At 35.1% G+C, this 14,111-nt stretch overlaps 1 protein-coding gene across 3 annotated transcripts in view; it reads right to left on the bottom strand.

The window, feature by feature from the left end:
• LOC131428685 (GRAM domain-containing protein 2B-like) overlaps positions 1-14,111 on the bottom strand; it is a 62,855-nt gene that overhangs the window by 24,845 nt on the left and 23,899 nt on the right. For all 3 annotated transcript variants that reach the window (XM_058592730.1, XM_058592733.1, XM_058592732.1), the window contains one exon: positions 1,184-1,327. In XM_058592730.1, the coding sequence (XP_058448713.1) occupies positions 1,184-1,327 (144 nt within the window). The remainder of the gene's footprint in view (positions 1-1,183; positions 1,328-14,111) is intronic.

Here is a 14,111-nt window from a genome sequence, read left to right as displayed (position 1 = left end):
ATTTTACATTTGATTAAAAAGGTTCGAAAATCAGTGCAGACATCTTTGCGAAATCGTAATGCAAATTAAATTTCCGAATCGAAAACTGAATACCGCTGAGACTGAAATGCCATCTTTACCATCATCTGATTTACATATATCATATTCGAACAATTATGTTGCCAAAAACGAACCGTGCTAAAATCGGCCCGAGGCAAAATTTAATGAAAAAGTATGTTGTACACAGACTTTTTGGTACTTAGAAACAATTCTATGTAACAGTATAAAAAAATCGTGTTTCCCGTTACTCCCAAGCATTGCTTTGTCATACAACGCTCAAAACTCCTACTGCTGGAATAGGGGAAAAAGTCGCTTACACAAAAATATCCATATTTCCGTTAAACATGGACGGATTTTAACAATCTATGGCTTGTTGGATAGCTATTACCGTGTGGAATCTAAGTCTAAAAAAATATTCTGAATTCAAGGTGACAGATCTTGTCAAAAAACTGAAAATTTTGACATAAAATTTTATATATCTCAAAAAGTAAACATCCGATCTCAAAACCATTCAATAGCGTTCAGGGGGACGGGAAGACCTTTCATTTGCGACTAGTTTGATCAAAATCGTTCTAGCCATCTCTGCAATTTTGACCTCTTTGTTGACAACACACATACAGACACACACATACACACACGGACATTTGCTCAGTTCGTCGAGCCGAATCGATCCTCCGGGCCTCGGGAAATTTTTCTAAAGTTTGAGCGAATTCTATACCTATTTTTTATTGATATAAAAAAAGATAAAACGGGTCTTTTCTCCACAATACTGAAAAATCTAATGAAGATACTAAAATTCGTCCAAGCCATGAACTGTGTGTCTTTCTTTTAGCTTGCAAATAAGCGATTCCAAAAAACATCCTTATTATTTATTCAATGAAAAAAGTTAAACGTTCATAAACAAACAAAATAATAAATAAATTTCAAACTTAGGCCTATTTTTGTTTTTATTTCAAAGAAGTAGCCTTAGGAGTTGGACTAAAGCCTGGCAAAGTTTGAGAGTGGAAAGATCAATACTTTCGCAGCAGTGAATTTTTCAATTACGAATCGTACCGCTCGGACTTGAGTTTTCCATTCTTCAACATTCCGACTACCGAGCTTCGACAGTCGATTCAATCATCTGTAGTAAGATATGCATACTCACTTTTGATCACTTTTCACGGATGTGTTGTGGCTCGGACTTCGTGATAGTTGACTGTTACTTTGGCTATGAACATTGGAAGTCAGTGGTTCGATGGTTGACGAAATAGGAAGCGTCCGAAGTCCCGAACCTACGCTACTTGTAGATCTGTAAAACGAATGTAAACGGTATTCATTTAAAATTTTATAATCAACAATATTTCGATTTGCGTACATTATCTATCCAAAATCCATTTGAATTCTGAATTAGAAAATAGAAACGTTAGTGGAATGAACTTAACGCACTATACCTATAATGCTTTGTGACACGAGTTACGATAGCTATACCTTCTATTGTCGCTCATTGTAGACCCATAGTGTTATATACAATTCGACTCAGTTCGACAAGGTCGAATGTCAGTGTTTGTATATATATGTGTGCACTTTTCGAAGATATGTTTACCGCTCAATTTACTCAGAGATAGCTGAACCGATTTCAACAAACTTAGGCTCGTTTGAAAGCTACTATTGGGCCATATTTCATCACAGCGGTACCTTAAGGTACTGCTGTCAACTAATGGTTTATTTGTGATAATATATCAGTGGAATGAGAGTGTTTGGTAGTACGGCTGTTCTAAACTCGTCAAAAGATAAAAAAATACCGAATGAAATTTTGTGTGTGTTTACATGTCAATAATATCTGTAACCTGCTGACTACGATAATCCTGGATAGAACATTGACAAAAAAGTACCCATGCAACCAAAAAATAAAATAAAATAAATGACTAAAAGGTAGAAGATAACTAAAACGACGATATCGGATGGTCGGGTTTAGGGTATTTGTACTCGAAACCCGACCGGTAAATAATAAAGATATGTTAGTCGGGTGCGGATACCATTTTTTTTCTTTTTCAACGAGCACGGCTCGGGTTCAGGTTAAAAAATTTTGTCGGGTTTTTTTCGGTTTTCTGTATTTTTTCGGGGTTCGGGTCGATAACGGGTAATTTTTTCATATATTTTATCAATTCGGGTATATAAGAAAAAATAATCTCCGGTTCGCATCGGGTACGGGTAAAAGTGTTTTATTTTCGATTGGGTCCGGTCGGGTTCGGGTTTGAAAAAATGCTTGCCTGACCATCTCTAGTACAAACCTACAATGCATTTTAATGTGGTCCGCGGACCCTCACGGACCGAAGAATGCGGCCAACATAGAAAATTACCATCGCCATCTGGAATCATCTCATCCTAAATTCAATTCATCGGCCACTACCGATCGCCAGATACTATATTACATAATGATACTACTCTAGTTTTAAGTTAGACGATAATTAAGATTAGTAAATATCCTTGGCATCTTAGAGCTTAAGCAGTGTGCCTTAATATTATATTATATTATTGAATAAAAAAAAAATGCATTTTAATCCAAGCTTGTAAAATCGGTTCAGTCATATATTCTATAAGATTATAGGGCCTTCAATTTAAATCGAAAAGCAATAAAAATCGGTTAATCGGTTCAGTCACTTCTAAGAGAGCTAGTAGTATATTGTTTAGGAACATCTTTTTTCAAATTTTACTTCGTAATTACGGAACATGGAGACGTATCCAGAAAATCATCAACGTTTAAGGGGACCACCAGACCTGGGTGTATGTTTGTGTTAATCGGTTCAGTTACGTCCGAGAAAATCATGTGCATTTTATTGTCACATATACGCACACACACAGACAACATTTTGCGATCTCGGCGAACTAATTCGAAAAATATATGACATACTAGGTTCAGAAGTTGGTTCTCACAGTGATCAGAAAAACAAAATGTTTTTTATTTATAAAATGTATAATGATAACTCGGTTCTGTATAGCTTATCGAATCTTGAGCCTTGTTAAATGCATGATTGAATACATAAAAACATTCCATTCACCTGATCTTAGAATTTGGCATTAATTATTAGTAATGTTATTTTTTATCACCCCGGTTTTAACCATTATTGGTCATTCGCCGAGGACCGTTGTGGCATCTATTTCCTTCGATTCGGCTCAAATCGTAATATAAGCAATGATGCACTCTAATCGAATTTTTGCTCCCGCTGAAAGCATGTATTCCACATTTAACGGTAGTATTATTTCTTGACGCAAAGTCGTTAACACTGATAACAGCGTAGTCTGTTTATAGAAGATTGAAGAATCAATAAACCCGTAGGGCTTACAACTAATAGAATTTGCTCTCGGCATCTTAGAGCTTAAGCAATGTGCCATTAAAATTTTGTTATTAAATAAAGAGCTAATAAAATAATATAGAGGCAAAAGGTAACCTAAATACACTGAAGTCTTTTTTTATGCGAATTTACGTACCGCATAAAAAAAACCGCATAACTCTGAAAATTCGCATAAAAAAAAACCGCATAACTCTGAAAATTCGCATAAAAAAAAACCGCATAACTCTGAAACTTCGCATAAAAAAAAACCGCAGAAGGGCAAACCGCATAACTCTGAAAATTCGCATAAAAAAAACCGCGTAACTCTGAAACTTCGCATAAAAAAAAACCGCATAACTCTGAAAATTCGCATAAAAAAAGTCGCGTAAAAAAAACCGCATAAAAAAAGACCGCATAAAAAAAGACCTCAGTGTACTATTTTTCAAACATAATTTTATTGTACGCAATGTTGGTCGATTCAGAAAAATCGTAGTAAGTGTGCGCAAAGGATGCAAAATTTTTCACTCTCGTCCAAAAAATTATCAAGTTTTTGTTGACAACTGAATTTTGACTAATTGGTGAAGCGAATGGATTTTCAGTGCACTAAATATTGCCATTCTATGTCTTGTATATGGGGAGAGTTCTCTCTTTACGAGAGCCCAATACCAAATTATCTTTGACGTCACAAGATGCCAAATCAGCTCATAATAGCGAGGGAGCGTCATAGCAGCGTAGGAACGGTAACCATCGCGTCTTTAGACATTCTTCACGGTATATTTTCTTGTTTACGTTCCGGTAAAGATGAAGATTTGGCTTGCTCGACCACAGCTGCATATTGCCTGACATGCCAAATATTTTTTTGGGGAAATTAGCTTTTTTATTCTATGCTATGCTATTATATTTTCGAAGATTAAGATCAATAATCGTGGTTCAAAATTTGAAAAGTTTTGAATGAGAAATAATCTCTCCAAAATGTTATAATCGCAGTTATATTTTATTTCTTCCATGTAAAATGTATGGCACAAAGACGATTTTTTGTATCTAGAACTTTAAATGGGTAGGAAACGGCTGTAATTGTTCACTAGAAATTGAATTTGTAGCATTTTCTCTCTACCTATCGAAAGTCTATGTGCCACCCTGCGTATTTTTGCACTTGAGAAATTTTTCTCAATTGTTCGTGACGTCGAGAATGAAAATCATTCTACAGATTTAAAACTAAGTATATGAAAATCATGTCAATATAGTGTGAACTTAGGCATAGTGATTGTGCTGGATATATTAATTAAATGAAAGAATTTGAGTAATTTTGAGCAAATAGCTTAAATTTAAAATAGATTATTTATCAGAAAAAATGTCACGATATGTATTATCGAGGCAATTTGAGCAATTTTTCTCATGAACGTTTCAAGCGAGATTTACTCTACTTATTTTTGTATGTCTCTCGCTTTTGTTGGGGTGCTTATTCATTTCATATTTACAATACAAATAATATCAAAGTCGGATAGTTTACAAGGAATGTCTAGTCAACTTCATTACATGCTTTTTATTTTATATTTCTTATGTTCTTGTGTTAAGTTTTGGAAATCGTTTGTAAAGTGACAAATTATAAATTACATTACAAAATACTGTAAAATTTGACGTTATCACCAAAAGATTCACACGATGATGTCGAAGATTTATGCCAATCCACTACTTGACGAAAAATGATTTGGGTTGTTCTACCCAAAACATGATAAAATAAACTTACGAAACGAAAGCCAGCAACTCGAAGTTAATATTTGATAAATAAAATAAATTAATTGACCGAAAACCCATATTCAAATTTAAAAAATATTATAAATGCATTATGTCAGACATTCCGGGAAGCTGCTTATAGTCTTCCAGCGCATATGTTTCATCGACATGGTTGAAAAATTGTGCTCATTCGCGCTCGGTTCGATGGACTCGCCTGTGTTTTCAAACCCGAGCATCGGTGTCAGTTTTCGTATTCTTTACCTCGTGTGTGAGATCGAACACAGAAAGATGTGTGTATCGTTCGTAGAAGCTGTGTTATGTTTTCTTTTTCTGTACCAGCACATGTACGTACCGGTGCGCTTTATATGAAAGTTTGGAATTATTGAAACTCATAGTCCTATAATTTCGGAACCGGAAGTTGGATCAGGATAAAATTCAGGAAATCCGTACCCAAGTAACAAATGTAACTTTCAAGAGGTTCTACAATTGTTTTAGAATTGTTTTTTATGTTAGATATGCTCAAAAAGATTTTTAAATATATTAAAATCGGTTGTGCAACTTAAACCTGTTAAGTTTCACGATAATACCGAAAAAATCACCATAGAACAATTTTAAGTATATTTAAAACAATTGTGCAGCAAATCACCAACTTGCCCACGTTGCACTAGTAGTAATAGAAGCCCTGCCAGAATTTTCACATCGTCATGTAAAAACGAAGTAACTAAAACAATTGTTCAACTTATCAGAAATTTTCCAAATGGCTGTCATAATTGTATCGGACTCAATATATTCCGAAATGGCTGTATATCGCTTGTGAAGAAAAAATAGTGATATGGCAAAAACGGATAAGCCGAATTGAAAACCTCGCAATAAAAACTATCTTGCTGCCGAGTCCGCATTGTCTTGACTGCCTTATGAAATTTTAGGTCAGTGTGTGCAGTTTTCTTCATTTTTCGAAAAACAATTTGAAACTTGTAAATAAGTTGTGCCAGGTTTATCTGCTTGAAATGAACGTAAAACTTGCCGACATGAAAATATTATCATGAAAGTTTCAGAAATACAGCATTACATACGCAATGAAAACAAAAATCAAATCAGATAATTTGTATTCGGTTTTCATCTCGCGAAAAAATGAACAGACCTGACATCACTTTTCAAAGATATTGAACGAAAAGTTAAGTTCATCATAGTTACTCTCATAGTTATATATTACCGCTTGAGCAACTTGTTTTTGCAACTAAAGTACATGGGTTCACCAAAACAATACCTACAGTGCGTATCACAAATGTCGAATTTACTAAGATGAATGACTAAACTGTGTTGTTTTTTAAGTCAACTACTTTGATAAAAATAAAAACAACTATTTTGATAAAAATAAAAACAAAAATTTCTCTTTTCAATATTTACATGTTTATATTTCTATTTGTTTAGGCAAAATAAATCATTACGTTGGGTGAACCATTTTTTTTAAAACACACTGTTATCCTCGATGCCATATTGTAAAATATTGAAGAAAAATCATTTCAAGATTTTTCAGATTAATTGAAACATCAATATGATTAAAATCGTCTGAAAAGGCGTATGAATGTTTAATACATATTTCAAATGCTCTCCCGATCATATTCATTGAAAAGAATAGATTGTTATTTTCATAGAAATTGATGTGCAATCATCAAAACACGTACATTCGAAGGCGCTTGAAAATTTCAAACGTACGAAGGTGTTTCACCATAAAAATGCAGTTCGTTGTCGATTTTCTATTTACTAAAACATAAAAGATCAATTCTACAATATGTAGTATCACCATTTATTTATGTGCAGAATATTTTTAAAGTTCCATGTTTGTGTTACGGGCAGTTGTATTGAAAATCAAATGTGAAACTTATTCATTAGAAATTATGTTTGCTATGTTTTTGTTAACATCAATTCAATTCTTGTTTACATTACGTAGTTGTTTCCATGAGTTTCGCAATTGTTTTTTCGCTGATTTAATTGCTGCATTTGTAATGGGGTCGATGCATGAGTTTTTGTATTGGTTGCACAATAATTGTGAATAAATGTTCGTGACAACGGAAGAACTTAAAGACATGTTGCACAACACAGAAAAATTGCGCTTTTTCCATAACACAACAGTTACTAGAATAGTAATATGAACTAATTTGATAAATTGCACAGTCTGTAGAAAAACACAAGACAGCAACTTAACGTGCTACTAGGGTATAGACTCGAAAGACCTTTCAGTTGCAAATAATTTTGAAAATAGGTCAAGCAATCGCTGAGAAAAGTGAGTTCGATTTTAAAGTTTGTGAACAATATCCCCGGCCAGGGACTGGTAAAGCCAAAGTCGATTCGCTTCGCCGTCAACTGACAAGGCCTATCGTTTATAAATGATTTGAGCCCAGTTTTGAAATTTTCAATATTCCGGAACCGGAAGTTGAATCCGGGTGATATTTGGGTGTTTTGTCAGGGACCATTAGTACTTTCATTTAACATAAGTTAAAAGTCACGCTATCTCTGAGAAAAGTGAGGAAGTAATTTGAAATTGTAATTTTTACACTAATTACCCTGTAATTCCGGAACCGGATTCTAAAATAATTCAGGAACTTTGTATGTGACAAGACCTTTTATTTGAATCTAAGTTTGTCAAAATCGGGTCCATTTCTAAGAAAATTGAGTGCACAAAAATGTTACATATATATACATATAAACACATACACCCATATATACATTTTCCTTTCTCGACGAACTGATTCAAATGGTACATGACACTCGGGGCTCGGTTCTAAATTTGGTTTTCATACCTTTCTATAAGAGAAAAGTAAAAATGTTTCAATCTTCCCATGAAAGGAATCTCACCCAAAATATCGAGTCTGCACGTTCATTGGTCCAACAAAGGGATCTCGTTGGACAATTTTTTTCTTACGGGGACTAGACATCTCTGCCTAAGTATGAATGAACTTGAAAGCACCCACATTTTTTTTTATAATAAAATTTTTATTCTGGCCTTTTGCGTAGAAGCTTTACTTACTTACATTTACATTTTTGTTACTTAAATTTTTTTTACTATTGGATCTCGTTGTCACCCTTTTTCTAGGGGTTGAGATGAGTTTCCATTTCCATCAAACGAGGATCGGGGGTCACTTCGTCCGCGGCTTATCTCATCATCCATTGCTTCATCGTCGGTGTTGTGTGTAATTTCCGTTTTCTTTTCGTTTTCCTTGTTGATCGTAGTCTTGGGCTCGTTGAGAGTTGCTGTAGATGCGCCTCGTTGTACATTAGTTGCAGTTGCTGGTTGGTTGGAGGGTAAATTGCTAACTGCAGCTGGTGTTCAATAGGGGATACTGATGGTTTCATTGAAGGGGATGCTTCATTGTTGTTGGTGGCTGTCACAGATGTACTGGGATTGCTTGGGATTGGTGTGAAGGAAGCACCGTTGTCCTGTGGTGTGGTTGTCTCCTTGTCCAGTTTATCACATGGCTTACCGTAGTGAACAGCTTTTTGGCAATATTGACATGTGGCCATATGATTGTCATAAGTAACAAGTGATTTGCACGGAATTCTTGTATCTTGACCGAAAGTCACATAAGTAGGTTTAGGCCTCTTCAAGCGCATGCGTAACAAAGTACGCCATTTAGAATATCGGGGAAAAAGTTCTTCCACTTTTCTTTTTCTATAGAGAGAATCTCTCCGTATTGGGACATAGTTTTGCGAATATATGAATCGGTGACGCTTGAGGGAAGATCATACACACGCACTTCTATAGCACTATCTTCCATATATACTGGAATGTTGTACTTAATGCTCTAGGGCTCCACATAGCGCACATTGTTATTGTCTTTTGTGAATTGAATTGCATCTAACTCTTTATAAAACTGGATGTAAACAACATTCTTCGTCTTATTGCATTGAAGTAAATGCACACCTTTAATGTCAAGATGCATTTGCTCCTTAAGCAAACCTTTAAGTTCTCGTATCGAAGGTCGAATTTTACACTGCCTGAAGTCAACAACAATTGTATTCTTTCGTGTCGACGGTAGCTTTTGTTCGATTGGTTCACTCATTTCAAGGTCGTTCTATTGTTCACTACACAATACTGTATTTGGTTTCTTCCGCCCCGAACGTAAGCGGTTTTGTTTTATCGACTGACTTGGATGAGATGTGAAAGCGAACTGGCACCCACATTTGTTTAAGTGATTGCAGTGCATTTTGGTGATTAAATCAATCCGCACCAGGCCGTCCCGACTCCGATTTTTTTCTGCTGTACATGTGCTGCTTAGCCACAGCCGAAGCAGAAAAAAGTCGGATTCGGGTCTAGTGATCTTAAGATTTAAACGGAAGCGAAAAAAATACCATTTTAAATCATATTCGAAGGACGATCAAAAGATGTACGTAATATGATATCCAGATTATACCTCAACACCAGAACTGTAACATAAGATATACTATAACTCACCAGAAAATAGTCCTTTTCGAGTCATTCTGGCTTGTCATGATGATATCTCCCATTCATGATCCTCATATATCATTTGCTTAAGAAAACACAAGTCCCAATTTCAATATAAATAATATGTTTATCACAATATCTAAAGGCTTTAACCGGGTAAGCATGAGATTCTGCTCCCAAAGAAAGTTCATATTTCAACACAACATTTGAAAGAGCTTGGACTGGAAACAAGGGGGCTGTTTAAGGTATTGTCGAAAAATTATGAAACTAATTTTTCAACACTTCCGATTAAAGTTTGAAATTTCGCCAAAATTGCCTCCAGTTCAAGCTCGTTCAAACATGGTACAACGATATCAATTCCCTTTGGGACTGATGTCACATGATTACGGTTATAGCTTTCTCTTCCCTCTCCTGTATTACATGCAGTTATTGTTTAAATTAGAAGATAAACACAAACATGAAAACAAATAAAAAGAAATAATTAAATTTCAATATTAGATGTGAACAAAAATGACGTCTCGGTGAGAAAAACTCTCAAGAAAATATCCCTAATAGATAAACGTTTAGCCATGGAAATAAAAATAAGTGAGTCCTAGATTAAATCAATAGAAATGATAACTTATATTACAACATAACATCAAAATATTAAGAAACAAAACTATTAGGTATAAATACCTTGATTTTCGCAACATTCCCCATTTGCTGTGACCATTGGTACTGTCGAGTTTTTCAACATGCGATCCATCTGAGGAATTAATTTTACTATTTCGCTCGCTTGTCGTCGCTCCGGCGATACCTTGCACGAGACACAACATTGTCGTAGAAATTTTACGAGTCATAAAACGTGAGTTTCGAGCACTTTTACTTCTCTTCGACTTCACTCGATCACATCAGCAGAGTGTGTACTACACGATTCGTAGCCGGTAATGTGAGCGTAGAAAATCCTGCAGAATCAGACCACTACGACACAGCCATCACCTCGTTCAACTAAAATCTATCTTAATGACGACTATACGCTACAAGGTTTCACCTCTCTGCTTATACACCGTTACACTTGTCTGGTAAAAGACACTACCTGTTGTATGTGACTGAATGGTATAACTTCCAAACCCGAAAAAACTAATGAATAATTAATCCAACCACCGTTGATCATATTTGTGAATGCACTTCTTCTTTCTAGGCTACTTTCAACACAATCAAATTTCACCGTTTCCGGAAACTGGTCGCCACCTAGGAACAACTTGTTTGATTGCAAATTAACCTAGATGTTTTCAAAATACCTCTCCATTCTACCGATTATATCTATGAAATCGAAACTGGTGTTCTGATTTATCGTGGCAGTGACTAAAATCAGTCCAAAACATAATAAATCAACTGAATATTTACCTGTATGAAGTCTAGCATCATGCAAATTCTATTTGATAGAGTCTATTAGCAAACGTTTACCGTTGCGCGATTTTTCGCTGAATACATTCGAAGCGATAGATGAGCATATCATATATGTATATCAAGTTCAATGAATGCAAAGAACTATGCACTTTAAATTGAAGGTAATACTATATGTGGTGCAGTATGCAATCAAATAAATAAAATTACAATTGAACCCCAGATGTATGAAAAGAGTAGAGCAAACTGAGTAGAGTATTTGCAGACGGAATTAGAAGATCATGGAATTATTATGAAACATTTACGTGCCAAAAAAATGATTCTTTTTCAATCAAATTATTAATTGGTTCATGATTTTATTTGACATTGTAAAACTTTATCCCTGGGCATTAGCATAACCTTGAGACAGATTGAATGATGTTGTCACGATCCGGAGCTTGTCTGTATCTTTACTAAACGGAGAAGGATGCACACTAGGGTGCCAATATTTTGGGGTCATCTCTAATTTCGTAAAGCGGTTTAAGCATCTCAAAAAAGTTCCTATGCAAAATATGAACTGAATCGGATATAGGTAATATATTCTTCGATTTAAAGATTTTCAGGATAACACAAAATCTCGACGTGTCATGTGATTCCAAGGCATGACACTAGATCTCAACGTTTTAGACCATTCTAAGACATTTGACATCAAAAAAAAATCGATTTCCGGAATTTCATGTGATTTTTCAAGATCGAAAATTTTCAAACTTTAACCAATGGTGCCATGAGTGATTTCTGATAAAAAGAGGCACAGAAGGAAGACAATAAAATGAATATATTCGTTGTTTTTAATACAGGGTCCGGCACTCGAAGTGTAACCAATTAAAAAGGCCATAAATTCAGTTTGGAAAATTACTTTTACTTAATTCAAAGTATAAAATGTGTAAAAATAACACAAAATTCAGAATCAATTCACTTTTGCTCGATATGACCACCTTTTGCCTTGACTTGATGACTTGAGAGAGCGAAGAAGTTGCTTCGTTTGGCCGAATGTGACTTGCAGGTATTTTGGCCCACTCGCGGACAATAACTTTTTTCAGCGCCTCGAGACTGGTGTATCTTGGCCCAAAGAGAATAATCCATTGGATTCGCATCTGGTGAATTCGAGAGCCATTGTGTGGACGTGATGAAGTTCGGAACGTTGTTTTTCAGCCATTCTTGGTAATATGATATCCAGATTATACCTCAACACCAGAACTGTAACATAAGATATACTATAACTCACCAGAAAATAGTCCTTTTCGAGTCATTCTGGCTTGTCATGATGATATCTCCCATTCATGATCCTCATATATCATTTGCTTAAGAAAACACAAGTCCCAATTTCAATATAAATAATATGTTTATCACAATATCTAAAGGCTTTAACCGGGTAAGCATGAGATTCTGCTCCCAAAGAAAGTTCATATTTCAACACAACATTTGAAAGAGCTTGGACTGGAAACAAGGGGGCTGTTTAAGGTATTGTCGAAAAATTATGAAACTAATTTTTCAACACTTCCGATTAAAGTTTGAAATTTCGCCAAAATTGCCTCCAGTTCAAGCTCGTTCAAACATGGTACAACGATATCAATTCCCTTTGGGACTGATGTCACATGATTACGGTTATAGCTTTCTCTTCCCTCTCCTGTATTACATGCAGTTATTGTTTAAATTAGAAGATAAACACAAACATGAAAACAAATAAAAAGAAATAATTAAATTTCAATATTAGATGTGAACAAAAATGACGTCTCGGTGAGAAAAACTCTCAAGAAAATATCCCTAATAGATAAACGTTTAGCCATGGAAATAAAAATAAGTGAGTCCTAGATTAAATCAATAGAAATGATAACTTATATTACAACATAACATCAAAATATTAAGAAACAAAACTATTAGGTATAAATACCTTGATTTTCGCAACATTCCCCATTTGCTGTGACCATTGGTACTGTCGAGTTTTTCAACATGCGATCCATCTGAGGAATTAATTTTACTATTTCGCTCGCTTGTCGTCGCTCCGGCGATACCTTGCACGAGACACAACATTGTCGTAGAAATTTTACGAGTCATAAAACGTGAGTTTCGAGCACTTTTACTTCTCTTCGACTTCACTCGATCACATCAGCAGAGTGTGTACTACACGATTCGTAGCCGGTAATGTGAGCGTAGAAAATCCTGCAGAATCAGACCACTACGACACAGCCATCACCTCGTTCAACTAAAATCTATCTTAATGACGACTATACGCTACAAGGTTTCACCTCTCTGCTTATACACCGTTACACTTGTCTGGTAAAAGACACTACCTGTTGTATGTGACTGAATGGTATAACTTCCAAACCCGAAAAAACTAATGAATAATTAATCCAACCACCGTTGATCATATTTGTGAATGCACTTCTTCTTTCTAGGCTACTTTCAACACAATCAAATTTCACCGTTTCCGGAAACTGGTCGCCACCTAGGAACAACTTGTTTGATTGCAAATTAACCTAGATGTTTTCAAAATACCTCTCCATTCTACCGATTATATCTATGAAATCGAAACTGGTGTTCTGATTTATCGTGGCAGTGACTAAAATCAGTCCAAAACATAATAAATCAACTGAATATTTACCTGTATGAAGTCTAGCATCATGCAAATTCTATTTGATAGAGTCTATTAGCAAACGTTTACCGTTGCGCGATTTTTCGCTGAATACATTCGAAGCGATAGATGAGCATATCATATATGTATATCAAGTTCAATGAATGCAAAGAACTATGCACTTTAAATTGAAGGTAATACTATATGTGGTGCAGTATGCAATCAAATAAATAAAATTACAATTGAACCCCAGATGTATGAAAAGAGTAGAGCAAACTGAGTAGAGTATTTGCAGACGGAATTAGAAGATCATGGAATTATTATGAAACATTTACGTGCCAAAAAAATGATTCTTTTTCAATCAAATTATTAATTGGTTCATGATTTTATTTGACATTGTAAAACTTTATCCCTGGGCATTAGCATAACCTTGAGACAGATTGAATGATGTTGTCACGATCCGGAGCTTGTCTGTATCTTTACTAAACGGAGAAGGATGCACACTAGGGTGCCAATATTTTGGGGTCATCTCTAATTTCGTAAAGCGGTTTAAGCATCTCAAAAAAGTTCCTATGCAAAATATGAA

Source organism: Malaya genurostris, chromosome 2 (assembly GCF_030247185.1).
Source record: "Malaya genurostris strain Urasoe2022 chromosome 2, Malgen_1.1, whole genome shotgun sequence".
In the NCBI taxonomy this organism is placed as follows: domain Eukaryota; kingdom Metazoa; phylum Arthropoda; class Insecta; order Diptera; family Culicidae; genus Malaya; species Malaya genurostris.
Note: the sequence above shows the minus strand (reverse complement) of the source record. Positions and strands in the feature narration are given on the sequence as shown.